This window comes from Leptosomus discolor, chromosome 3 (genome assembly GCF_034619465.1).
Source record: "Leptosomus discolor isolate bLepDis1 chromosome 3, bLepDis1.hap2, whole genome shotgun sequence".
NCBI lineage: Eukaryota > Metazoa > Chordata > Aves > Leptosomiformes > Leptosomidae > Leptosomus > Leptosomus discolor.
In genome coordinates this window covers 59,222,356-59,249,754 of record NC_141393.1, presented here as the reverse complement: position 1 = coordinate 59,249,754, position 27,399 = coordinate 59,222,356, and the positions used below count along the sequence as shown (strand labels likewise).

The following is a 27,399-nucleotide window of genomic DNA, read 5'->3' as shown; positions in this document are numbered from 1 at the left end:
ATTTGTTGTAGTTTGCAAAGAAGAATCGACATTAACAAGTTTCCTAAAAATACAGTTCACAAAAATAAGACATTTGGTAAACAAACACAAATTTTGTGAAAGATAGCAGCTTCCCGCACATGAATGTCAGATATCAATCCCCATTTCATCTACTTTGATCTAGATATTGCAAAACTAATATAATTTGTGCACTTTTGTCCCTGCCAACAAATTATCTTCGCTGCCGACAACTAGCAAAGCTATCTTTCATTCATCTGCCTAGCAGTTAGTTCAGAATAACTGAAGTGAAACTACATTTTTAAAAGAGAAAAATTAATTTATATTCACAGGGTTGTATAAACAGCTGGAAATAAATGGTGTTCCTTCCCACCTAACCCCACTTCTGCAAATAAATGCAGTGTACCAATATGCCAGACTTAACACACAGCCTAGACTTCTGAATTATTATAATAGCTTTTTTCCTTACACAGGAAGAGACAGCTTATTTGGCTTTAGTGAATTTAACATCTTAAAGACAGGTTTTCCTTAATGTATATATGGACAAATGTAATCTTGACTCTTTTTAAATAAACTGAGTAATTCTGCTTCTCACTTGAGATGACAAAACAAATCCTGTCTTCTGTTATAAAACAAGTCAACTGGTCCTACACTTTTTTTTTCTTTTTCCATAAATGCAAGTATTTTCTTGCTCTTAAAATTGTACCTTCATATTCTAAAAGTATTTTTTAAAACATGGTACCAATCTTTTAAATTTATTTTTAGAAGAGCCCAGCAGAAATGCCCCATATTGCCAGTTTCCTGAAGTACATTTTTGCATAACATCGTCCCATTACAAAAGTCCGCTTTCTAGTCCAAACCCATTAAATAAAGTTTTAAATATATAGTGCCAATTTTAATATTTACAATATATTCTGAAGGCAAATATAAATCTTAAGTTGTGCTTGTAAATACATACTGCAGTTACTCAATCTACTTCTACTTGGAAAACTATGTGCTACTTTCTAGACACACCACTGACCAACTTAATCACTTCCTGATAAGTTCTGATGCTGATGTTGAATTCGCAGTTGCCCACCATTCTAACCTCCTCTTTCATCAAGTAGTTAAAGTGGATGCTATAAAATATTTAAGGACACTTTAGCATGTGAGTTTTCCTCATGGTCCTTGCAGATTAATCCGATGTTGCACCCGGGACTTTAACAGTGAGATTCCTTCTGGTATTGGTGACATGACGTTGCTGAGCTAGGAACGAGCGTCCGGGACCATCTCTGCAGGCACCACTACTGCCAACCAGTCTTGCCTCCATGCCTAGCTTCTGAAGAGTTAGGCTCTGCAAACAAGTTAAACAACTTTTACACTATAGCAAAAACAGACAAAAATTTGTTCCTTTTTCATACATAAGCTCACGCTTACTTTGTATGCACACAGAATTTCTTTTACTGTATTTTTTTACATACTGCCTTGCTGCCACAAAAGGTGTGACCAAGGCTGAATAAGATTCATTCACATTCATATAGAACCTGTTAATTTTAAGCTTACAGTAAAGTTGTTCCTTTATAAGCCATTTAATTTTACTTTCTTTTTTGATTTCCCATTGCAGTCTTTCTTTATGAAACTCTATTTAAACATTGCTTCATATCAAGATGAACAACTTTCTCCAGTCCTTTTCACAGCGAGCTAATGCCAAATGTTCTAACAACCTTTGCAGCACTGCTGCAGGATGAGAAGATGGCTCTAGCTTTATTTCACAAATACTGTGCCAAAGACACTGAACATCTAAAGCGCGAGTCTGGAAACCTTTTGAACCACAGCCTCCCTTTGTCTCAAGCCCCAAAACTTCCAACAACGAATGCTACTGAATGTGCAGGAATTTTGCCTCCTAAATCCAGATGGAAGCTTGTGGCAGCAAATAGTACGCTGCTAACATCTGGCCTATGCCAAATTTTAAGTCTCCTGTTCCAAAGCACAGAAGACAAGCAGAAAACATAACAAAACAATTTTACAGAATAGTTGATTGTTAAAATATTGCTAAGAAGAAAAAAGTGGCGATGTAAGATTCAACTGTCACATTTAGCAAAATGTGTTTTTCTGGTTTCTCAGATACCAGCAATTGAACTTTTGACCCACCTTGTTGTACCATGCAGTTACAATTAGCTTTTCCTCATAATCACGTAGCTTAGCAAGTTTGTATTCAGCCTGCAAGGAGACAACAGAGAAGACAATCTCAATTAAAACACAAAAATAATCTGCATAAACTTATTGCAGTCCATTGAAATAAATACATGCAGCAGAAATGCTTAAATATGCTAAATAACTAGAAGGCTTAGAAGTTTAAATAAAGATACTTCCATAAATGACTATGAGAGAAGTTACAGACCACTTCAAGAAGACGTTAAACTTTACACAAGTTGCACTTCAACTTAGAAACATACTTGGGGGGGCAGAGGAGGGAAATGCATGAAAGTCTAGGGTGTATCAAAGTCTAGAAATACTTTAGCAGTTGTTTCACCTGAAAGTCAAAGTCAAGAACATACCTCTAGTTGCTGAATAGTCTTATGTTACTGAATTGCTATAGTATGGTATACTTACCTAGCACATACACATAGGAGAAACCTGAGGCCACAGTATCTATAAAGTCAGACCTTTCAGCCTACTAACTCCTGTTGAGGAACTCTGTATTTGCTCAGGTAACTATTCTAACCAACCTCATCAATGTTGCTATAAAACTGAGGCATTTCCCAATTTTTTCTTGGTACTTGGACCACCGTCAACAATCCTTTCACAATTTCAGCCAAGAAGATTTTACTGAATTAACAGGTTTTACTCTTCTGTACAGTTTCAAGAACTCCCGTATATGAAACCGCTGATATCAGGGGTCTAGTAAATTAAACAAGTCACTGCTCAAATACCTAGTCCCTCATACAAACTAAGCTACATTACTACTGAAGTGTAGTAACTCTGAAACGTAGTAGTGTAGTAACTCTGCAGTTCTGTGCAAGTTACTGTAGCACGGCAAAATTATTAGTCTTAGGAAGTATTTCACTTGGAGCTTTTCCAAGGGTTTAGAAAGAATCCAGATTAGTGTTTCAGTTGTACATTGAAAAACACTGTTGAAAAGCAAACAGCTCTGACAGATTTACACTAGGATACAAACTGAATTAAGCCAGACTAAAAGTCTCTAGGTCTGATGGTCTGCACAGTTTCTAACTGAATGCAGCAAAAAACGGTACTGGCCCACAAGGAGACAGCAACTTGAGTGTCTAATATCAGAAACAGCAGAACATATTAGAAATTAAATATATGTAAATTTTTACCTCTAGGGCTTCAATTTTTTTGTCTTTCTCTGTTATCTGTTTTCTGAGCAACATAATTTCTGCTGATGCTGGATTTAGCTTGGGGTCTAAGGTTTTTATCACCTGTAAAAGGCAAAACAAAAGCATTACAAGTCAGGTTTGATTCTCAACAGCTCTGCATCTCATTTGCTCACAGCAGAAATACAAAACCAGACCAAGCACTAGTCAGGCAATTATGATGAAAACTAGGCTGCTACACTGTCCAACAGAAGATATCAAAGGGTACGGACGAATCATTAATGCATCTCGTGCTTTAGCCTAAACCCCATTCTCTCATACACTGACTGCAGTTGACCAATTTCACTAAAAATGCCACATGTAGCTACTAATTTTAATTGGAAAGTGGAGGGACACACATCCCCCCAATCAATCTATTTAACAATTTATGAATGAGGAATGTGTATGTTCAGAAACATGCCACTCACATTTCTTGCTTTCTCAAGGTACATTTTATATCTTTCTTCCATCGCTTTCATATCCTCGTCTTTTTTTCGCAAAGCTGCTTCCAGCTCTCCAATCTTCTGGGCTATTTACAGAAAATATCAGAGACATACAAAATAAAAATTGACATGGTACTTTCAAGGCTTTGTGTTCTCTTGATTTAACCAACCCCCAAATAAACTTTCTAACTACTACACAATTTCCTACGTTCTTATTTTTGTTTCAGTTGTACTGTAAGGTCCCACCTGGCCCCGAATTCACGTTTTGTGGAGTATTGTTTGACAAAACTATGCCCCCAAGAACCTCTCCCTGCCCACCACAGTGTGCAAAAAAACCCCTTCCACCCACTCCCATTTCAGAGGTAATATTAAGCTGTAGCAGAAAGCCTAATCCAGACAAGTATCCCATAGCCCAGTGGCTAAGGGAATAATTTCACAAGAAACATAACAGTCTCATGAAAAAAAAAACCAAAACCACCCACACAAAACAACTTACGGTTCTGGCTAACATCAGGCTGGAGTTCTGCAAGATCAGCCTCTTTCTTCTGTAACTCATCATGAACTTCATTCAACTTTTCCCTACAAACAAAAGGCCAGGCTAAGGATCACGCTCACAGATAATTCCATGCAGAGTTTTAAGAGCTGAAAGCAAAAACTTGATGGTGGAAGTGTTTAAACAACTACTTTAAACTCTGGCAATTCTTTTGAGTTCAAATAGAAATATTAATATGTATTTTTGAAGAACCACAGAAATTGTGACTTCTGAATTGAGTCTCATTTACCTAAAACTAGAAATAAAAAAGAAAATTAACAAAAATCCCGCCAGCATATACTTAGCAGGAACTATGTCTGCTGAAGGAGGAGAATTATTTCAGAAGAATGAAATGTTTTGAGTCCAGTAAGAGTGACTGTTTTAGCAGTCTATTATAGAATCAGAACAGTTAAAATGCTATTGGTGATGAAAAGACAGTTAAGTGGCTACAGGTATTACAAGATTATCATGATCAGAGCAGACAAAACTGGAAAGCTAATACTTAATTCACTCAATGTGCGATTCTCAAACCTTAGAAACACAAGACCTCCCTACAAAGATTATGCAATTTCTGAGCTACAACAGCCAAATTATTTAGCAAAAACAAGCTATTGTGGACTCATGTGCCTTACTTACATATGTGCTGCCAATTTCTGCTTCAGGTTGCTAGACTATAAAAGGAAAGAGTTAAAATTCAGTTACATTGCAGTATTTCTTACAAATCCGCCAAGAATACTTAGCACACCTAAATAAGTCAAACCAACTAAATCCTAAGAAAACTGCCTTTTTCATGCATTTCTGTAACGGCGTTCATATTTTTTGCATCGCACAGACACTAATTCCAGCACCTTTTTTCTTTCAAACTACCTTCTCACTGTATCATCATTTAATGACAAAACTAGAGATTTTTTTAAAAGTAAAGTAGAACGTAGAAGCATTACAGTTCCTTAAAGAAGGCAAGAGGAAGGAATCCTGCAAAACATGAGCTTTTCAAATGAAATGCAGTTTGTGCATAGATCTCATGGATTCTCATACTATAGAGGCTAAACTCATCTGCTCTGAACACAGCGTAGCCAAGTCTGAGGGAGTTGTTTTCATGCAGGAGTTTGTAGACTACATTGAACGGCCTCATTTGTTTAAGATCTTTGCTTGTAAGGTCTTTCGAGAGGTGAGTGTTTGTTTGGGTTGGGGCAGGGTGGGTGACCCAAAGGCGCCTCACAGCACGCTCACCTGTACTACTGCATAAACTAGTCTGTTTCAACTAGCTTAAAAAAAAAAGTACCAAGCCACGATCCTGCCTTCTTAGCAGTTATCAGCACTAGACACACTGAAAAAGAAGAGGCGCTTCTACGCCACTGAGCAACCTGCTCTAGTGGGAGGTGTCCCTGCCCACGGCAGAGGGGCTGCGAACTAGATGATCTTTAAGGTCCCTTCCAACCCTACCCATTCTGTGTTTCTATGAAATAAAGGGAGAAGGAGGAAGAAATTTTTTACAATGAGGGTGGTGAAACACCTGCACAGGCTACCCAGAGAGGTGGTAGAAGCCCCATCCCTGGAAACACTCAAGGTCAGGTTGGACAAGGCTCTGAGCAACCTGATCTAGCTAAAGGCGTCCCTGCTCACTGCAGAGAGGGTGGAGAAGATGACCTTTAAAGGTCCCTTCCAACCCAAAACATTCTATGATTCTAAGACTCGATGTTACACTGAAAGATTTTAAACAAAACTGCCAAGAAGTCTTCAAGGTCAAGAAGCCTGAACTTTCACTTACTCCTTCAGTCTTGGATCCCTGCTCCTGTAAAGTCTTTTGCAGATCTTCAATCTGCTGCTGTAACTCCCCAATACGCTCTTCATTTAGCCTTTTTGGAAGAAAAGACAGTTATTACCCAGCTAAATAGATCACAACAGTCAGATTTTTCTGTTCCATGTCTGGATGAGAATTTTTCAGAGGGTCTACCAGCAGGACTTAAGCCACAATTTCAAATGCTTTTAGTTTGACTTGAATGTCTGCTGAAACTAACACATGGCAGCTTTACTATACATTTTATAATGGAATATCTAGAATAATTTTAAGTTTTGAGAAAACTTAACTACCCAAAATTCTCATATCCTAGTAACCTGCTTTCAGCACTCACTAAACTGATAGAGAAATTCAGATTATATCCCAGTGCTACAACAGGATTAGTTTGAAGTTTAGAAATAGAGTTTACATACATTCTTGGCCTACCAAGAATCATTAAGAGCTAAGAAGAGTGTCCTACAAGCAACAATTTCTTCAGAGTACTCTACACAGAGATCTACCACCTTTTACACCACCACATTCAAGCTACTCTCCTTCTTGCTTGCTTGCTTCATAACCCTTTGTTAACGATTACACTGGTGAAAGAAAAAGGATAATTGGCTTCCTGCACAGTGCGACACTACAGGTGCAAGCCACAAGGCCACTCTGAAGGTCCAGCTATATTTTAAGATGCTGTTTCACTCATCACCTTTTCTCAGTTTCTAGTTCGTTCACTGTCCGATGCTTTTGCTCCAGCTGTTCCTGGAGCTCTGCAATACGTTCATTTTGTGATCCTTCCTGTTGCAATAGAAGCATCTTATTTTCATGCTGCAGCCGAATAAACATTTCTCTGAATCAAAAACAACAAAACAGTCACTGTTACGAAAAAGTTGACTAAGAGTAGGAGGTAATATTCCTGCTCATTCCCCCAACCTTAAAGTGAGCAAAACAAGTTCTGCTTAAGCATATAGTTGGGGTAACAATGCAATTTTTCTTTAAAAGGTAACTTACAATTTTCAAGCACCACAATAGTTTTTAAGAGATACGAACAATGCTTTAAATTAAGTCACTCCAAACCCAGATTTTATTGTGCCTTTATGTTTCACTCTGTCAGACTTTAAAAGTAGTATTAGGTAGTCTTTAGCCGTTCTGTTGTAGTTGCTGTGTATTATTTATTTGTTCTGTCTGCTGATGGCAAGATAAGAATTGTTTTGCTCCTTAAAGAGGATGTTTCAAGTTGAACTTTATAGAGAGCAACCTGATATGCTTTTAAGAACGCAAAGTCATTATAGCACAGGGAAATAACTATTAACAGCTACATGAGGGTCCAGACAAGCATCATGGAGGGAAAGCAAGAAGTGGAATACAGAGTCATGTTGCCAAAAACCAATAGTGAACTTTTCCAGAGACAGTATTAGGCCCCACCCATTAAAATCCCAAAACAACCTCAAGTTTTTAGTCTTACCTATATTCCACTGGCAGAATTTCAGCAGCAAGATTCTCCTGGCTTTTAACACGAGATGCACCTGAAATTGCATGGGAAGTTTAATTTAACAAACTTAAAGAAATCACTGATATATATAAAAAAGCCTCTGAAGATAAAGAAATACCTGTTTGACTCAGGTGGTCCTGCTGCATCTGCGAATACCGGAGCTCTTCATTTGTCTCTTTTAATGCATCACACTGCACTATCAGTCTCTAAGACGACATATTTGAGGTGGAATTAAGTCATACCGCACCACTTTAAGACCAAATAACATTAATCAGGAACAGTACTGACACACAGACATTTTAAGACTTATTTTATGTCTTGTATGTGTATACGCACACACACACGCGAGCTGCTAAACTTCATTTTTACGCTAGCAGTACTTCTGGGAAGGTTTTCCTCAAGCAGATCATTTAAGAGAGATTTATTAGATGTTCAAATAAATCCTCGTTCAAGAGACTTACCTCTTTTTCTTTGATTAAAGCTTCATGTTTTTCTTCAAGTCGCTTCATTTCAAATGCTAGCTTATCAGCTCTTTTTGATTCTTCAGACAGTTTGTTATGAAGCTCCTGGACCTTTTTATAAAAAGATTATATTCAGCACATGAATATTGCAAGATGCTACCTTTAAAAGCTATGTTAAAGCTTTCATTCTGGCCCAGTTCAGCCAAAATAAACATCTGGTCCTCCAACCTTGGGGGAGAGGAGATGGGATGGGCACCTGTGTGTTTGGGGTTTTTTTTGTTGTTGTTTTTATTTGGTTTTGTCAGGGGTTTTTTTGTTTTCCTTTCAAATATTTAACTCCTGCGCCTCTTAATTACTACTGAAATAAGCAAAGCTGAAAAAATCTTCTACAGTTTAAAATTAATTTCTGTGAAGAAAGTTAAGAATATTACATGCAAGTGTTCTCAGCAATAGCTGAACAACGTCTCCCTGTTAGAGCAAAGAAGGAAAGCCTGCAAAACCATGGCAACCAATCACTTGAGGGGGCAACTACAGTTAAGCTTGCTAGTTTAATAAACAGGGAAAAACAAAAAGGGAATGGCAGAGTATGATGGAGTTTTCACAAATTAGAAAGTCTAAGGGCAGGTTAAGCTCATGGGCTGTTAAATTAAGCTTTTTTTTTTTTTTCCCCCATTGAAACACAACTAAAATCATTTTATTTAGGTAAGATGACTATCTGAGGAAGAAGTAACATCTGAAGCATAGACACAGCCTTACCTGTCTTTTGTAGGTTTCTAGCTGGGCACGTGCTGCATTGGCTTTCTTCAGTTCATCCTCCAGGCTGACTGTATTGTGCATATACATCATGTTGGTTTCCTGCAGAGATTTGACTTGTCTGCGGAAGTCATTCAGATCCTGTAGCTTTTTACGATACACTTCAACAGTTGATTCCAGCTTACTGGCCTTGTCTGCCGTAGTCCTTAAAGTACAAACAGGAATTAGAAGAAAGAGTATGTTTCTTCAAAAAAAGTCAAGTTCTGCTTTCATGTACATTCAAGCTATTTTCAACTGGAGATGCAACAGGCTTAACAGCAGTTAAATCTCACTGCTTTATTTTTCATGCATAATCAATGCAAACTCACGTTATGCAAAGACTGCTTATAAAATCACCACACGGTTTAAGTGGGAGTAAGACTGACATTCTTACGCCAGAAGTGCAAGCAAGGGTTAGTAAGTCAAATGTATCTAGGGAATTTTGTGGGGTGCAAGGCAAATGCACCACAACATCCAGTGCTAGATAGTCATCTCAAAGCACTGGTACCTGGTAAGGAAAAACACAGATGTTCTAATTATGTATAACCCCACAATGAGAACATAATTGCACTATGAAAATGATTATGAGCAGATACGACCAAGAATTGCCAGTTGATCATTAACAAAAATCTACGTGGTAAGAAGAAGTTTGGATCATAAATACACAAGTTAATTTTAATATTGTGTTTAATATCTGCCATCTCATATCACTAGAAGCTAGTACAAGAAAATTATGGAAGAAAATCTATAGTTAAGATTTGTTTCAGATGTTGTTTGAGAACCACTATAAGTTAAACAACTGAAACCACTTTTCTTTCCATGTTTTATTCTCACTATTTTATGAACAGCAGACTTGCTTTTGCAGTATGATTTACTTTGGATATTTCTTGGGTGGCCTGGTATCTAATTTGGTTTACACAAGCTAGAATTTTATTCTCATCGAGGTTATTGTGTACTTCATCTTCACTTTGTTAATCACGTTGCTAACGTAAATCTAGCCTAGAATGCTGACACCAAAAGCTATGTTGAAGCAGTGGCTGCATATATGCTTTTCTACATCAAAAAAAGCAGCCGCTTGCCAAGACAAATGTCCCCTTAATAAGAATGCACTACCCCCCCCCCCCGCAATGTTTTAAAGTCTTGCAGAACTTCAACCTTCCATCCCACATAAAAAGCATCAATTTCTGTATTCACTAATGCTGCTTCACAGAAAAATTCCATTTTGCTATTCTTATGCAAACAATAGAGGCTATGCCTGAAAGCCTGCACTCCACCTCTGCTTTGACAAAAGGCGCTTTTTCCAACATTTTATATCTCATTCAGATAAGATCTATCTGCAGAAGTAACATCTCAGAAGAAATCTTGTTAAACACAAAGCCTTGGATTTGCATTAAATCCTCCTAAAGTGCGCGTGGGGAGCTTGCTCTATTACATACCTAAGAATATCATTTTCATCTTTCAAGGCTCTAGATTCTTCTGCCAACGAGGTTAGTTCATTGTTTCTATGTTGCAGTTCAATCAATTGTTTTTCTAGGTCTTCACAATGGACACGATAATCATCTTTTGCAGCTTCAAGCCTACCAGATGAAAAACAGGGATTCTGTTAAGAACTCATCATTATCACACATTTTTTCACTTACTGCTGGAACCACTAAAAACAAGACAAAGGAAAACTATTGATTTAAGTAGCCAGAAAAATGGTACTGTAAGCATGAAACATTGTATCGTCTATCTGTTAAATCATAATGGATGATACCGCAAATTTACCATGTCAATATCAAAGGATCACATGAAAAGTGATTTCTCCCCCACCCCATAGGGATGACAGGGAGAAAAACTTATGTGAAAGAAATCAGTACAGTAAGAAGATATGGTTGTTTCAGGGGGGTTACGGGTATTTTTAGGGGGGATTGTTTACACACAAATCACTTCAGCACTCATTTTCCGCCTTTGACCACCTTTTTTGATGTGTCAAATGGCTACAATATGGCAATTACAAAGAGCACTTTCTATACCCAGTAACAGTTTCTTTTTCTTTTTAAAGGTAAGGACTGCTTTTAAGACACTTTTATACAGTACTAGCAAGTTCTATAGCAAAGAAATTGAGATGGAAAGTCCTGAAAGAGTATCAGAAATTCTCAAGATATATCTGACATGACAAGTGAGGGACTTTTGACAGAAATCATTTCATACCTGAAGTTTTCTTCTTGCAGTTGTTCCAGCTGCAACTGCGCGTGAAAATACTTTTTTGCAACCACAGTATTTGGATCATCAAGAGAGTCATCTAATTGCTCTAGCCTGTCATTCATAATTTCATTTTCTGACATCAAGCTGTTTTTTTCATCCTGGAGGGCAGCCACCTAGTGCAGATAAAACAGCATCAACACTGTAAGACCTGATCAACTGCAAAGAACTAAAGCAAGACAGCAGTACATCACCAAATTAGTTTATGAGAACGGTTGAGCATTTAGAAACTTTAGAATGTAATTTACATAGCATACTTGAGCATACAGATGCTTTAGTGTACAACAGTTACGAAGCACTAAAGGAAAAGTCCCTCCAAAAAAAAAAAAAAAAAAGACAAATTTTTGTAACTGAAACCATGGTAAAGGCAGACAATGTGATATGGAGAGAAACTGGTACTGTCATTAAAAAGGATACCACGGACGCCGTACAAAAAAACTTCTAAGTATCGGTGTAAAGGTACTCTCCACCTTGCTGGTACTTCACAATAAAAAGCAGGCTGGCACTGGCTAGCACACTAACACAGTACTGCCGTGCGCTCAGCAGTGAATGGTTGCGCAAGAAGCGGTTTCAGGCGCCATAAGCTAGGAAGCACACACGCAAAAGAAAAAACCTGGACAGCTTCATATAGAGCATGCATTTTTTGCAACAATCAGACAGGTCTGATATTGAAAGTGTTCACAGCTAAGCAAATGAGAATACAACACTTTATTGAAATAGTAAGTATATTAACAGCCATAAAATGGGGAAGGATTAAGAGGATAGAACCTTTAAAGTTTTTCTAGTGAAAGCTGTTGTGTTAATTTTAACATCCTGTCAAACATAAGAGCATGTAGCATGTGTTAGTTAACTGGCATTTAAACAGGGACAATATGCTTTCTGGGTTATGTTTCCTGAATCATAAAGAAAACCTACCTTTCTTATACTCTTGGAAAATATCAAGGAAGACTGAGACCTTACAAGTGAATTTATTAAGAATTAGTTTAAATGAGAAGTGTCAGTCAATATTATGGCTTCAAATAAATAAAATAAAAACAACATATCATGGTGACATTATTAGATCAAATGTCAGATATAACCTAGAGTATGCACTATTAAGAAACTGTTCGTGATCATAATTTAAAAGTCTATCAGCCAAACAGATGTAAGAAACAAAACAGTAATTGATCTACCACTTCATTAGGTGCTGGCTTTCTAGGTTCACTCCTTTTTACGTACCAGATGTCACTTTACTATATACATGCACACAAAACACCTGTGAGTAGAGAGCATACCTGAGCCTTGCTCAGCATAGTACTTCCTGTTCAAGGTTCAGCCACTCCTTAAACATGCACAACATTCACACTTTTAGAATAATGTTAAAAGAACACCCGTCTCAGACTATTAAAAAAAAAAAACCAACAAAAAACTATCACAGAACTGAGAGCAAGTTTTGCATCTCTTCTCAGTTCCTTTCTGACAGCTTTTTTTCTTTTCTATTGTTTCAACATAACAGAAGCAGTGTCAAAGTTAACACAAATTGTCAAGTTATTTTAAAAACACCTCACATTTAAAGAGCTGTGGTGTCATTAAGTCATCCATTTATACTCAGCAGTACCTTTCCCTTGAACACCTTTCATGCCTTCACCTGGCCCACGCTATGTTATGAGCAGCCGGCTTTGTGTAACCTATCATTAATTAATATAGAAATCTCAAAAGGGAAGTTTGCCAGAGACAGGAGAAAGCCTGGGACTTCTCTGGTGAGACATACCAAGTCCCCTAACTGAAGCAGAAAGCACAAGTAAACTGTTATCCCAGCACCTCTATATGCCAGAGCTTTTAAACATCGTATGTTCACTGTTCAACAACTGTAATCTGTCAGTTCAGGTGTCAAATCAATCCTCTTGCCCATTTAAACAAAATAACTTTCTCCTGCAGATTCTGCTCGCAACTATTTTTAGATCTCTGCTTTTACTAGGAAGCCTTACTACTGCCTCAACAAAAAAGAAAATTAAATATCAATTCAATTCTAACAATAGTTTCCTGGGCACGGCAATTAGCTATAAGCTGCTTTTATATATAAGTATTCTACTTTTTCAGTTGTCGTTACCAGTAAGAAATGCAAAACTGGCTTCTGGTTTTGTAGGCTTTTTTTCAGAGGCTCATACAGCCAGTATAGCACTGTGGCTCCTATAAGGAGATGCAACCCAAACGCCCTCTGTGTACAGAATCCAATCAGAGATCAACTGCCACTCCAGATAAACCTCCCTCTATTCTCAGATTACAGTGCCATAAAAGAGGAATCAGACTTAGGGCCAACAAATTAATTTTCTTTTCTTTTCTCTTTACGAAGTTGATTGAAATTCAAGTTCCTGCTTATTGTTATGAAGTCCCCTCCCCCTTTTCTAAAGAGTGCCCTGATTAACTTCTATATCCATTAAAAACAGAAGTAGGCCTATTATCAGTGTGGTTTGAAAACGTCAGTGAGGATCTACTAGTTTCCATTATTTTTATTTCCTGAAATATCCTCCATGTTGCAACTGCATATGAGAAGACTTAGTAAATTCTAGATAAATTTAAAATTTTAGTCTTTCATCAACTCCTGTTGAAAACAGCATCATTTTCCTACAATTACATCTAATGACTGACTATTATATGAACTGGATTTTTTGGACACATTCAAAAGACTAGAAGCAGCAGTGATTAAAAATAAAATCGGCAGTTTTTACAGCCACAGTAACATTGCTTTGACGGCTACCCACTACTAAGGGTGAACACAAAGCTAGCACACCAAATGACCTCCGAGTTAACGGTTGGCACAGGACCTCAGCTTACACTTTCATCAGAAAACTATTTCCAGTAATTGCATTTTTGAGTACAGAATGATTGCTTTCCTCCCATAAACAGCTAGGGATTCTCATAGAAACTTAAATAAATGCAAAATTCACTTTGCCCTTCAGAATTTCTGCATCTTAATAGAAGCACCACTACATTTTAAAAGAAGTAAGTGACTTGTTGTTTCTTACCTGTAAATCTAGCTCTTGACATCTTTGGGCCAACTCTTCCTTTTCTGCTAGTGCTTCCTGAAGATCTTCCAAAGCTTTTTTAAGCTTTTAAAGAATAACATAGTCCATCATTCTGGCTCATACCTAAAGTACTCACAGTTCTAAAATGTCTCAATTGCTTAGACCAGCTGCTTAAGAAGGGTATTAGGTGCACACATTAACACAGAAACCTATATATACACTGTTAGATCAGGATCTTTATTCATTTCACCTGCATTTTAAATGACTACCAGATTTAACAATTAAATTATTGAAACTCAGAGTAGCATTCAAATTCAACACAACAACTTAAGCTAAAAGCATAACAAAACCAAACACAGGAACATTAGTGTTGTCACAATTTCAAAAGCCCTGCCTGTTAAGACAAACGCCCTTCATTTCAGAATAGAAATACTGGTGCTCCTTTATGGGCAGCTACTTTTAAAGATAACTTCACTTGATGTGCAAAACCTTGCAGCGTTCAGGTTATCAAACACTTTCATGACCCCTTCAAAATAACGTGAAGTGTTTAGCCTGACATGGCTGAGCCTTGATGTACCCCTAGCTCTTCTTGCAATGTAGGTTTGCACTGGACAGTTTTACCCCATCCAAGAAGATGACATAGCAGTCACCGCATTGTTTTTTAAGGAAGCTATAATACAGCACATAACATAATTAGAACTGAAAACCAGCATTATTTTACTGTATATTCTCAGCCTACACCAGTATGTTGCTCTGCCCTTTGTGAACCAGTCTGGTTTAACCAGATTAGCTCCAAGCAGAAAACAGACCAAGCAGTTTGTGCAGACAGAACACAAAAAAGCGCAATTTATTGCTGAGGTTTGGTTTCGGTTTTGTTTTTTTTTTTGTTTTTTTTTGTTTTTTTAACTTTTAGAATTGGAGAGGAAGAGCACCCCCTCTTCATTTAAAGGATGGCAAGATACCAACTTATTGTTCAGGTTTGAACTACAACAGCAACAAATATTAGGCAATTACCTGCTGTTCTATTTCACTTGATGCATCACTTGTGGAAGGACCTGTTATTTCCTTGCTCATGAGCTGCAGAAAGAGGCCACAGGAAAAGAAGGTTAAACACCTATAAATTCACTTTACCAACCGTATTTTCCACCATGCCCTTGCATCCTGTCAATATATCAAAACAGATGATTAATAATTAAAAAAAGAAAAAAAAACAGCTCATGGTTGGTAAAGGATTTAAACAAATCTAGAACAAGAAGACTTTTTTTTTTACCTTCCCCCTCCTCAAATTAACCAAGGTAGCAGTAACATCTTACTGGACAAATCTGTGATCTGTTGAAGTTACCGCTACCCCCTACTCAAGTTATACTCAAGAAGTTATTGCTACCCCTTATTCTGGGAGTGACCCAGAGGATGGGATTTCATTCCATTAATTTAATAGTTATCACTCTTCTTTGTGTCATGTTAATTGCCATTAAGGAAACAATGGGAACATTAACTTAGCTCTCACTGATCTCCAGCACAAAGATGTACACAGTATGTTTGTCAAAAGTTAAAGGGCTTTACTTTTCACTCAGAAATTACAGTATTATTTCCAGACCTTCTTCAGAAAGAAAGTTTGATTAGTCAGAATACAAACAAGAGGCTTACGGATTTATTTCTCCCAATAGGACACTTATTAGCTTTAAAGGCTACATAGTCAATTTAAATCTAAGTTTTAAAGCCTACTACCAACTCCACTGTTACCCTGTGGGGGTGCAATTACACATCACATTTTCTTCAAAGTCAGCATTTAGTTTTTGCCTCCCTCCACACTCTGCTTCACAGTCCTGAAGCTCACAGATGTGAGTGACTGTAGAGCTATGCTGTGAGCTGGATCACTAAGATGATCCAACTAAGAACAAATTAAGATAGCAGGGGGAGCACACCATGACAAGAATAGTAGAGATGAGGCTTGGAGTCTGTACATCAGACGCTGGAATGGTCCGTCAGAACAATGTAGCCTTACAAACAGGTATGACCAGCTTAACTTTGGGTCCAAGACTACAGCACTCAGACAGACATTTCAGAACCTGATTCCAGTATAATCAGCAGTTGGCAAGTAGATATGTTTCTTATGCAAAATAGGAAATCTTAAGCATTTATTGTCTCCACAAGTTGTACATTTGGGTACATAAGATTAAATCAAAACCCCTTGGATGGGGTCTGAGGCCTCTTGGTCCTGATCCTCCCAGATAATTTACAGAAGTACTTATGCACTTCCCTGACCTTTGCTTGGATGAAAGAATTCACAAAGATCAACAAATAGATATTTGGACTTCTCAAGTGACAGTATTAGGCTATGAATTATTACTTACCTCTTGAATGGCAGTCATGACAACATGTTGAACAGACTCTTCAAGGGTCATGATATTTTGTATGTGTTCTGTGAAAAAGAATTTGTAGCAACTCATGACAGTGTTCATTTTAACAGCTGGAGTAACATGCCATACCGTTTGCAGAAAGATCCACAAGAAACTATTCTCTATAAAGCTTCTTCATAAGAGGTAGTGCTCTTTTTACACAGAGCACCAACGTTAACCAACAACATTATTATCCAGTAATAAGCATAAGAGATTATAATCTCTTAAATGAACACATTTGTACTACGCATAATAATATGCAAGGAAATTTTAAGACATCTGTATTTATATGGTTCTTTTTTCATACATACATCTAGATGTATATACATAAGCTTTTCCAAGAGTCAACAAGCTTGCAATTGAGTTAATAAATAAAACTTAAAGGAAAAAAGTAATTGCTAGCATCTTCATTCCCAGTGCAGCCTGATGGCTTACCTCCCAAACACACTCTGATGCAGTCATCACAGACTACCTGGGAATCGTACCTATTCTACTAACAGAATCAGGCTGAGGATTCCTCAGCCATCAGAGCACTGAGCATCAGCTCCAGTAAGGGGAGAGAAAACTCAAGTAATTCAGTCTCGAGCCTCTGCAGACAAACAAAACGCAGTTTCTAATACAAGTTTTTAAGTTAATTCACTTGATTTGCATTTGAATAATAAGTTTTAGGTTTTAGTACATATTTTGACAAGTCTGAATAACCCACACACACCTCAGACTTTTTAAAAAAACAAAAAACAAAAAACCAAAAACCAAAAAAACCCCTACCCTGAGCAAAGCTTGAGTTTTATTCACAGGAGTTTCCCACAGATTTTCTGCTTTTAAGCGAACTCCAGTTTCAGAATAGGCATGCAACATGTTAACAATACAGACTTTTTGATATATAAGAAGGAAAAATGTCTACATCTCTTCCACCTTAACAATCACCTGAGGCAGTCTACTGTTCCTTGAACAGATTAAGGTAGCCCGTACCTTGTTTCTTTTCACAGTTGACTGCACAACCTAAAATAAGCTGCAGAAGCCTGCCCAGTTCAGCGGGATCCGAGTTCTCAGATATCCGGTTTAAGTCCGGAATAAGCTCTTCTGAAATCTGCTGACCCAAGAACTAAAAACCAAACAAAACAAAAACCACAAAACAAATGAAGAGAGAAAGCAGACTCCCACATTCGTACAACATGAAAATCTGGTATCATGTAAGAAATCTGGACTCAGAAAGCCATCCAGAGAAAACAGTCTATTAATAGAAGTTTGTTACTGTAAAACTTATGGAAGGGAAAGATTTTGAACATTAAACATGAAGACACACTAAAAGTATTGACTTACGAAAGAGTACATAGACAGCGATATTAGGAAATCTGAAGAGGCCTAGATAAAGAAGATGTTCTTAAATCATTTGTTACAGGGCTTCACACATGGAACTCAGATGTCACACACTGTGCCTCTCTTGCACCAGCAAAGACCCTTCCAAACGTTTGTCTCCATCCCTCAATGTGGATGCGTGTTTGGGGGAAGGGGTACTCAATCCACCGCTAGCCAATGACCTTTATCATACTTGGCACCTCAGACTTTTCTCTGTATAAGCCTAAATTTAGGCTAAAGTAGACAGCATTAAAAAAATGTATGCAAAACACCCAGCAATTATTTAGCACAATGAAGTTATGCACTTTTTAGTAAGAGTTCTATAAAATTGCTCTGGCAAAACTACAAGTTTTGAACTTCTACTAACCAAGGGATTAGTTCACTGACCACTTACACAGGAAAAAGCAACAGTAGTAAATTACTTCTTGGGCTAGACCTCATATTTGAGAGAATTAATTTATTCTACCAACATAATAATAAAAAAAAGAATTAAAAATACTTCCAAATTCAGTTGTTCCCTAATCCTTCATAAAGCTCCTCATAAGTCTAAAGAAGTTCTGCTTTTGGGCTTGCCAGAGAGCCTCAGTCCTGGCAGTACAGAAGGGTTTGGTACTCAATAGCACAATTAACCCAGGTGAGACCGGGAAGCCATAAGATGGTCTGGCAAGCTTTTCTATACCATACCCATTACATAACTGTAATCAAGCTCCATGCAAAATCCATTCTGCCTTTTTTTTTTAACTCAGAATACAGCACCCTTTTATGGCTACCATACTTACTCTGCATGAGAGAGAACAAACTATAATCCTTACTACACCCAGGAGGATTCGTAACATCTCCCAGCTTCCAAGTGAGGATCATAAAACCTACACTAGGGTTGCTGAATCTGTTCTGTTGTGTATAAAAGGAATAAAACTTCACTAGACAAGAGTAAATATGAATGCACACACAAAAGTCAACACGATTCTGCAGCTCAGTTCTTACGGCGTTCACCTGGGCAATGACAGAGGCATGGCTTCCAGATTATACTCCAAGAGTCCTGTCTAAAATACACCTCCTCAAATTAACGTTCCATTCACTCAGACCTCTCACTTAACTAGATAATCATCATACACTTTCTGCCAAAGAAGTCCTTAAAATAAATTACTTTGCCAAGAAAGGAAAAGAAACTCGATGAAGGAGGACAATAATCATAATGCTTAATGATTAAAACAACAAAAAAGATTGCTGCTTTTTCCATACCTCATGATAGTAGTCCATAATTCCTTGCAGTATCTTCTTCAGATTACTGGACTAATTGTTGTACATGAAAGATAAAGTTACAGGCTTTCATTAAAATTCTTAATTTTGCTGAAATTAATAACAGTAGCTCTACGAGAAGAGCCTATAATGACAGGGAAAGAGAAATACTGCCACAGAAAATCCCCATGCAACAGTGCTGGAAGGCACTTAAACTATCAACAGGCAGTTCAAGTTGATTTAAAATAACATAAAAAAGCCTGAGCTTAACGCTGTAGTTTTTGGATTGCTAGACACTCTCAGGACAGACACGATACCTAACTTCAGTTTTGCATACCTTTATTCTCCAGTTGTCACCAACATCATCTTTAATGCGATTTAGCCAAGAGGCATCAAACCAAGCAACATCTCTGAAACAAAATTAAATGATTAAACACCAATAAGCACAGACTTCAATAAACAAGACACTAGATTCTAAGCATTAAATCATCAGATGTTTGACCACAGTGGCTAATAAGGCACGAATTCCTGGAGATTGCAAGTTATACCTACGTCACAGGAAATTTCCATCCTGCTGGCTGCATTAAGAGATCACCTTCCGGGCCAGCAAGAATTTCTGTACGTGCTTGAGCTAGCTACAGCTAGAAACACAAAGGTGTGAAGGCCTTTGTCATGCTGAATTTTTATACCTTACAACACTAACATAATGATGTAAAGAAACATCCTCTTTTGATTAGTGCTGATATTAAGCTTGGTACCGACTCCTGTACATTTGAATTTTCCAACATTTGTTACAACCTGTCAAAGGCACTTATCAAGAAAAAAAAAACCACACAAACATTTTAAACTACTGGCTTTTTATATTTTTTGCATGTGTCTGGTTCCCCTGGGCAGAAGTACGTTCACTTTGCCAGCACAAATATGGATGAGTTGCTGATGGAGGTGTTTACACTCACGGAGGTGCCAAGCAGTACAATCACAGCACGCCTAACAGTATCTTAACTTTTACACCGCACTGTTCATTCACTGGTCTCAAAGCAGCTAATAAAAGACAATAATTATCCCCTCTTGCATATCAACCAACTTGGTTGTAAAGAAATTTGCCCAAAGCCTGCGGCAGCCTAACACCACAAACACATGGGAGGTGACCCTCAGCAAGTTTTCACTAAGCAATCCTAAATCAATGCTTGCCACGCCCCAGGGAAAGGGTGAGCGCTGTCTTTACACAGCATGCTTAAAATCTTTTCAAGCAGACAGGGGAGCTTCTGGGTTTGGTTTTTTTGCTGTTGTTGTTTTGGTTTTTTGGGAGTGGTGGTGGTGGCGTTTAAGTAATTTCTTAGTAATCTACAACACAATTTGAGCAGGAGATGGTAACTCAGACTTCTTTATTATCTGAGCCAACAACAGTAAAATTGCAGTGATGACTTGTAGCATGACATTCTTTCAACAAAAGACTCATGTTACAACCCTCTGGAGTAACTGCAAATTTCAGAACTAGTGTTTCACTCAATCCAGTACCACATCATCACACCAATAAAATGGGAATGATTTTGCTTTTGATTAGCAAACTATTATTTTTAATAATGAAATTACCATTGAAGTGTCACAATTCTTTCTTCCACACAAACAGTACATCACCATTTCAATCCTAGAACTTAAATCTAAATCAACTGAGCAATCCCAAGAGGAAGAGAGCACAAAGACATGCCTTTTGAACTTGTTCCTCACTCCAAAGAGGAACATACTGCCTGAAGCATGGATATCCATGGAAATAGTGTTGATGGGAAAAGTGAAAGAGATCATACCATTCTTGCCCAATTACCCTTAAGCATGAATTTAATACTGGAGTATTAGAATGGAGAAGGCAATGAGGAGATACTCTATCACATTATTATTCAACTGTATCATCCCCAAAACAACAAAGGCATATTTTATCTTCCACTACAAAATGTACGCTCTAAGTTTCTGTCTACTTTAAAAGCCACTATGCAGGTCACACACAAAAACCTGAAGAAATTAAATACCTCTTCTCGAACTTAAGTATCAACTTACATTTGGTGAAGTACCTGTGCCATGGCAACCCCAGTAGTCAAGTCCTGAACATCTCTGCAAGGTGCAGCAGTATTGAAGGTCTGCAACTAAAACAAGGAAAACCATTGTGTTTCTCACTCAGCAGACAGAAGGACAGGAAATTAGTTACTGTTTTCCTTTTCCTCTTTAAGGCACAAGCATTTTGCAAGATATCTTTCTAATTGAGGCAGCTGAAATCCTTTCTGAACTATGCAGTTTTCAAGCCAACTCAATTGTCTCAATACTTGTGACTAACTGATTATGACTAATAGCCTAAAAAGTTAGTACTACTATGCTTTGCTCTTCATGCTAGTCCTTCTATTGTAAATCAGATTATGGAATACTAACTTGGGAAACTGAAGTCACATTTATCCATCCCTCAAATTACATTGCAGTGCTCAGTTCTGGACACATAACTACCTAAACAAAAAATGGCGAAAGTTGGGGGGGGGGCGGGGCGCAAACAAACCAGCCTTTTACTACAAGGATTTATTAATAGAAGCAAGAGAGACCCATGAATTTATTTGTGGGTTAAGAATGAAAGGGAGAGAATTCTGCAAAAATAGCGGGGGGAAAAAAAACCCAACAGTTGTCTGAGAGATACTGCACACTTAAATGATACAAAGATACCTGAAAGACTGAACCATTTCAAGTTTGTGAGCTGGCAACACATTTCCTTGCAATTCAGGAATTCCAAAATTACTCTAAAGATGCTCCTATTAAAATATGCAACTTAAAAATACTGCTATAAACCCAAGAAACTTTACTATAACCTGAAGTTATACATCTTTTCCTGGTAAATATATTTTATTAATATATTATTCCTGGTATTCATACTTTATATATATACAGAGATGTATTTTCCTGTTATTTTCCAAGCATCACACTACCTAGTGTTTAAACACAGGGCTGCACACAGTTTTACCCCACCTACATATTTCTGTCTAAAAATTAAGCAATAAAGCCCTGGTTTTCACTCTTCTCCTCTATTGCAAAACCAGATTATAGATGGAAGCATTTTATAATATGTTTCCCAATCTATTCTCTATGAATTGTTATATGCAATCTTTGTATTCTAACTGGTGTTTCCAGGCACATTTACAATTAAAGCCCCTTTGTAGAAGTACGATATGAACAAGATGCAATTGTCGTCCTAAAGAAAAAAAATCTAACAGCTCAAGTGTTTTGCAGCTAGCTTCTCCAAAAGCAGCTCAAATTACATGAGTACCTTCAACATGCCTACATCCTTACAGAGCACTGCAACTAACACCCAGCAGACAGCTCTATACACGAGAATCCCATCACCAACCTCATGTATAATACTAGTTTGTTACACATCCACAGGCAGCTCTTCTGCTGCCTTGCTGATTTCTGCCTGCAATTCTGACTGCTTCATGTATAAAGCTTTAAAACACTGAGGTACCCAGGTCCTCAGATGACTCCACAGACACTAGAAAATTACTGCAGACTCTGCAAAATACTCCATTAGGCTCCAGGAATGTGTGTCTTTGAGAACCCTGGAGCACAGAGAGTACATTTCTATTTAACAGTCCTCAATGCAGATTTCTTCCATGAACTTGTCTGAGATCCTTTTTGCAGCCACAAACTCAGCATCCAGACATTCTGCACGATATCCCCTCTTGTCAGAGTCTGTCACCTGCTAGCTTCACCTCACTCCTGCCCCCCCTCCCCCCCCCGGCTTCTTGTGTGCCTGGTGAACAGACTCTCCCCCAGCTGTCTTCTCCAGGAGCTCAAGACTGTAGTGACCTCTACCATACTTGTCTCCTCCCACTGTGTAATTTCCAGGGCCAACAGTCTTCATCTATTCAGCCAATTCTCATACGCACGCGCTTCCAAACTTCCCATGAGGATGCTTATTTTTATCTCTTAGTTTTCTGGTTTTCCTGCATCTAAGATCTGTAGGATGGGATTACCTCAATGTTAAAAATGTTTCTCTGGTTTGGATATTGTGTACTTTTTAAAGCTATCCCCAAGCTTCTATCTAACATTGACAGAATTAGCCATTATAATTGCAATGTTTTATTCCCCAAAAAACAATCAGCTTGGAACTAACTATTCTAAGTGAGAGCGCCATTTCCACACACATGCCAGTTCACCCCTCTGGAAAGTAAGAGCTCATCAGCAATTCTTTTAAGTCCTCCCTTCTTTACAATGATGAATAAAATAGAAAGGAGAAAGTTTGCTGTTAATGTTATTAAAAGATGTGCACATGGAATAGAATGGAAGCAAGAACAGATCCTTATTATCTGTCCACCGTGAAAATTGACTTCTTAGGCTCACTCTACTTACAACGTCCTAAATCACCTGTCCAGCTGTGAAAGGGCTTTCCCAAACATCCTGCAAAAGGTAAGTTTCTTCAGAGGTCACTGGGGAATGACCCTGTCAAGTGTGTTTGGGAAATGGAGCTACTTGGACCAGAGTGGTAGAAAAGCACAGTTTCCAGCTGCAAGAATCTGAGGCAGTCATCACCCACTCTACGTTTATGAAGAGTAACCATATACTCCAAATATTTGTTTTCCTGCTTCAGAAAGTCTAACACAGCCAAGAAGAGAAAAATATGGGGGGGTGGGGTTAATTTATTTTTCAATTAAAAAAGTGGGTTTAAAATCCTGTATTACAGAGAGTCAGAAGACAGTAATCCCTGGTAGGTTACATAAAAGATTAAGTAGAAAGCCACAAACTGAACCAGCTGTGATTGACAGCACTGGTTTCTAATACTATAGCAGCCTTAATGCCACAGCAAGTGCAGGCACGTAAGCTTACGAGTCAAGACTGAGCACACCAGAATTCAGAGTTTATTGGCGCAATATCGTGATGCTGCCACTTGGATATACCCCCTTGTAAACCAAAGAAATTGCTCGGTATGGATACTACCATTTCACCCAAGCCTGTTTGAGCAGGTAAACAAAGCCTTAGAAAACCCTGTGACATGCTTTATGTATGCCAGTATCTCCCAGAATAGAAATAGCTAATTAAAATTAAGCAAAAAGCAGGACTGAGAGTCTCAGTTTCTCTGAGTATTTAAGTTACATAAGTGCCTAGCAGTAATATGAGAGTAGAAGTGTTAATTATGGGTTCTGCTAACCTCATGCCAGCCCAATCATTTCCTCAGAACAGATTTTTACTGTCCTTCCAAAACCAATGAAAGTAGTAGGCACAGGCAGGAGGTTGGCAGAAGCAAGCATAGACTTTAGGACAGTAGCAGTACTCTTTCCTTCCCACCGCCCCCCCCGTGTCCCCCCTCCAAATTTGGTTAGTTTTGCTAAATATAGCTTCAATGACATGCTGCTACTCATGCATTTCATGAATCTAGCTGAAATGCACCCTGCCACTTGCTGCTACAAGAAAAGCAACTATTTTTCTCTCAGACATACAGCTATAGATACGCTCATAATACACATCTGAAAATCCGATTCTGTACCACGTAACAATGCCTTTTCTCTGAATCTGCTGAAGGCTCTACCACCAAACAGCTGTAGATGAGCTAAGAGTGTTTGCATTACCTAGCAGAAATCAACCTATCCACCTCTAGGGAAGGTATGCGCTCAATTTCATCATGATGACATAGGGTCGAGGTTCTCCATTTTATACGCAGACTATACACACTAGGGACAGAACTTTTATAGTTAGTCAAAGAGATTTTAAAGTAACAATAAACATTCCCATTCTTAATCCAAGAATACCAATAGAATAACTCAGCCATTGGACAGAGTTAACGTTACCAATACTGCTAGTGCCAGAAAAGGTAGGTCTATTGTGGAAAAAGCTTTCTCTTTCAGATGTTACCATACATCCAGTCTCTAGCTTGGAGGCAAAGACAGAGGCAGCCTCAGAGCGATACAGTACCAAAACACATCCAACTAACTTTTTCTCTTCTACAGTGAAGAAAGCACCTATTGTAATGGCATCTAAACACAGAAGATTCTATTGCATCACCAGGCCTACTGCTGCCACTCTTATCGCTCCACTCCTATCCACAGGCGGAAAATATTAACGCTTACTTCACATATACTTACTAAAGTTTGTCTTTCCAACTTAGAAAATTGTTTCTGCAACAGACTTGTGAGTTTAATCTTAACAGATAATACTTAAATCCATTTTCCTTGGAAACTCGTGTACATTTCCCCTATAATCTAATTCCCTTATGTTTTTCCTGTATCACCCTCAAAACTTTAAATTCAATGACACCTGGGTTGCAGAACTAATAGATAACATTTTTATTAAAATTTTCTCTTTCTTCTCTGGACAACGCATGTTTTCTAATACAGAATTTTAGTACAAATGTAAGAATTTAGTACTGAAAGTACAAAAAACCCAACGAGATCTATCAGCAGAACACAGAAAACCACGAGCATCTCTTCACTATATTCATGAGTAAAATGGAGAAACCTTTAGAACCACAGAGTGTAATAGAACCCATTTCTCTTCAGATATGCAGCGCTTCATTCCTCCCTCCCCAGATCATGTTTTTTTCCTATTACTCAGACTGAAGTTCAAGTTGAAAGGATGCTTGAAACATATCTTAGCGTTAACAACCAGTTTCTACCAAGTTGTAAACTAAGTCTGAGAAATAGGGTGTTAAATCTGAAAACATGCATCAGGCGACACATCTGCTCAGTGTTGTATAGAAAACCTGAAACTTGAACACACAGAGTTGGATGTTCATTTACATTGATGACACTACACAAAGCTCTTTCAGATCACGGCCAGTTAAAAGTTTGACTAGCATTCCCTCTAAGATTCATGATGTCATTACAGCTATGTACTGTGAGAATACCAAAAAGTAGAATTAGGCTTAAAATATTTTAAGCAGGAATTGTAAAGTTGTAAGAATTCGGCACCGCTGACATGATTTTGAGACAAGAGTTCAGGAATGGTTTGATTTATTTTGCAATTGAATCGTGGTGGGAGTTACTCTTATCCGACTACCAAGAGGAAAATATAAAGCTAAAGAGACCAGAAAAAGAGAAGGAAAAGTACGCACAGGTTAAATGACAAGATAACCAACTCCAAAGAGGTGAGCATGAGACAATGGAAATTCTAAAGGCCAACAAAACATTGGAAGGACACAAGGTCACTAAAAGGAAAGTGGAGGGAGGAAAAGAAAGGGGGAAATTGGTTTTCAGTGATTTATTACAGACTTTAACCCATTAAAACTTCTGTGCTGTCATGTAGAAAGGAAAAGGAACACCTACTCTGGTAGCTGTTGCTATCACTTTTGCTGCTTTCATTTCCAGATCTCCCCAATGCTTCTAAAACACTCCCTTCTTTCCCCAGTTCACACTTTACACACGGAAAACACCTGCTGTTTCTAGAGAAACTCTTCATGCCAGGTAATGGTGGCCATCCCTGCCAATATTTCATGCAGAAGTTCTATTCAGTAGAGCTCACTCTCACCAACAATATTGCATCTGCAAGACCATAATGACAGACAAGGAAACAGAAAAAACTTGGAAAGAACACAGGATAAAAAGAAAGCAAGCTTGACTGATGAACCACCACGGTTGGACTCAGGGATCTTAAAGGTCTTTTCCAACCTAAATGATTCTATAATTCTCAATATGTGCTTCTTGCACAGGCAACACCACACACTTAGGCGTGCTGCGCCTGACTAACAAACTGAAAGCCGGTATGAAATGTTCTGAGGTTTCTGCTCCTGACAGCTCCATTCAAAGTAAATGCATATATTCATTACTATTGTCAACTCCCGAGCAGTTGCTGAAGACCCACAACTCGGGCCTACAGGATATTCAAAGGACCACACCTACACTTCAAGGGTGTCGGCAAGAACATTTTACCGGTTGCACAAACACTTGTTCCTCACGCAGGCCCCGTCACTGCCGCCACGCTTGCACCCAAACCGCCCCCGCTCTCCGGCCCCTCCCCCGCCCCTCAGGGCACCCGATGGGATCCCCAACAAGCCCACCGCCCCGGCAGGCCCCGTCCCGCCGCCGCAGACCTGACAGCCGACGGCCGCAGAGCCTCCCGCGCCGCCCCCACGGCAACGGCGCGGGGCCAACAGGTGCCCTCGCACCGCCCCCGCCCGCCGCCGCGCTCCGGGGCTCGGACAGGAGAAGCCCCTCTCCGCTGGGGGAGGCCGCTCCTGCGGGAGCCCCCCCGCCACCGCCTCTGGAGGAGGGCCCCCGCCCCCCCGCGCCACTCACCCAGAGGATGAGGCTGTCACACAGCAGGAGGTCCGCCGGCTTCGCCTCCAT

General features: G+C 38.6%; 1 protein-coding gene across 2 annotated transcripts; it reads right to left on the bottom strand.

The window, feature by feature from the left end:
• Positions 1-1,141: 1,141 nt before the first annotated feature.
• Positions 1,142-27,399, bottom strand: HOOK1 (hook microtubule tethering protein 1). Of its 2 annotated transcripts, XM_086462119.1 has the most exons (23): positions 27,349-27,399; positions 21,146-21,231; positions 19,431-19,503; positions 19,097-19,147; positions 17,468-17,600; positions 16,451-16,518; positions 15,111-15,173; positions 14,097-14,180; positions 11,860-11,904; positions 11,041-11,207; positions 10,284-10,424; positions 8,812-9,013; positions 8,056-8,166; positions 7,713-7,800; positions 7,568-7,628; positions 6,812-6,952; positions 6,094-6,181; positions 4,962-4,996; positions 4,290-4,372; positions 3,779-3,879; positions 3,315-3,416; positions 2,128-2,196; positions 1,142-1,330 (listed from the first exon to the last, which is right to left on the bottom strand). In XM_086462119.1, the coding sequence occupies exons 1-23, from the start codon at positions 27,397-27,399 to the stop codon at positions 1,172-1,174; spliced, it is 2,202 nt and encodes a 733-aa protein (XP_086318245.1). In that variant the 3' UTR covers positions 1,142-1,171. The 2 variants fall into 2 exon arrangements, with proteins under 2 accessions (XP_086318245.1, XP_086318247.1); XM_086462121.1 differs by lacking the exon at positions 11,860-11,904.

Excerpts from the sequence above, each read along its gene's own strand:
- HOOK1 (XM_086462119.1), bottom strand. The coding sequence starts at position 27,399 with ATGGAGGCGAAGCCGGCGGACCTCCTGCTGTGTGACAGCCTCATCCTC. Across the intron at positions 19,148-19,430 it reads GTGACAACTGGAGAATAAAG|TCCAGTAATCTGAAGAAGAT; the intron begins GTATGCAAAACT and ends TACAACAATTAG. Across the intron at positions 9,014-10,283 it reads GATGAAAATGATATTCTTAG|GACTACGGCAGACAAGGCCA; the intron begins GTATGTAATAGA and ends TTGTACTTTAAG.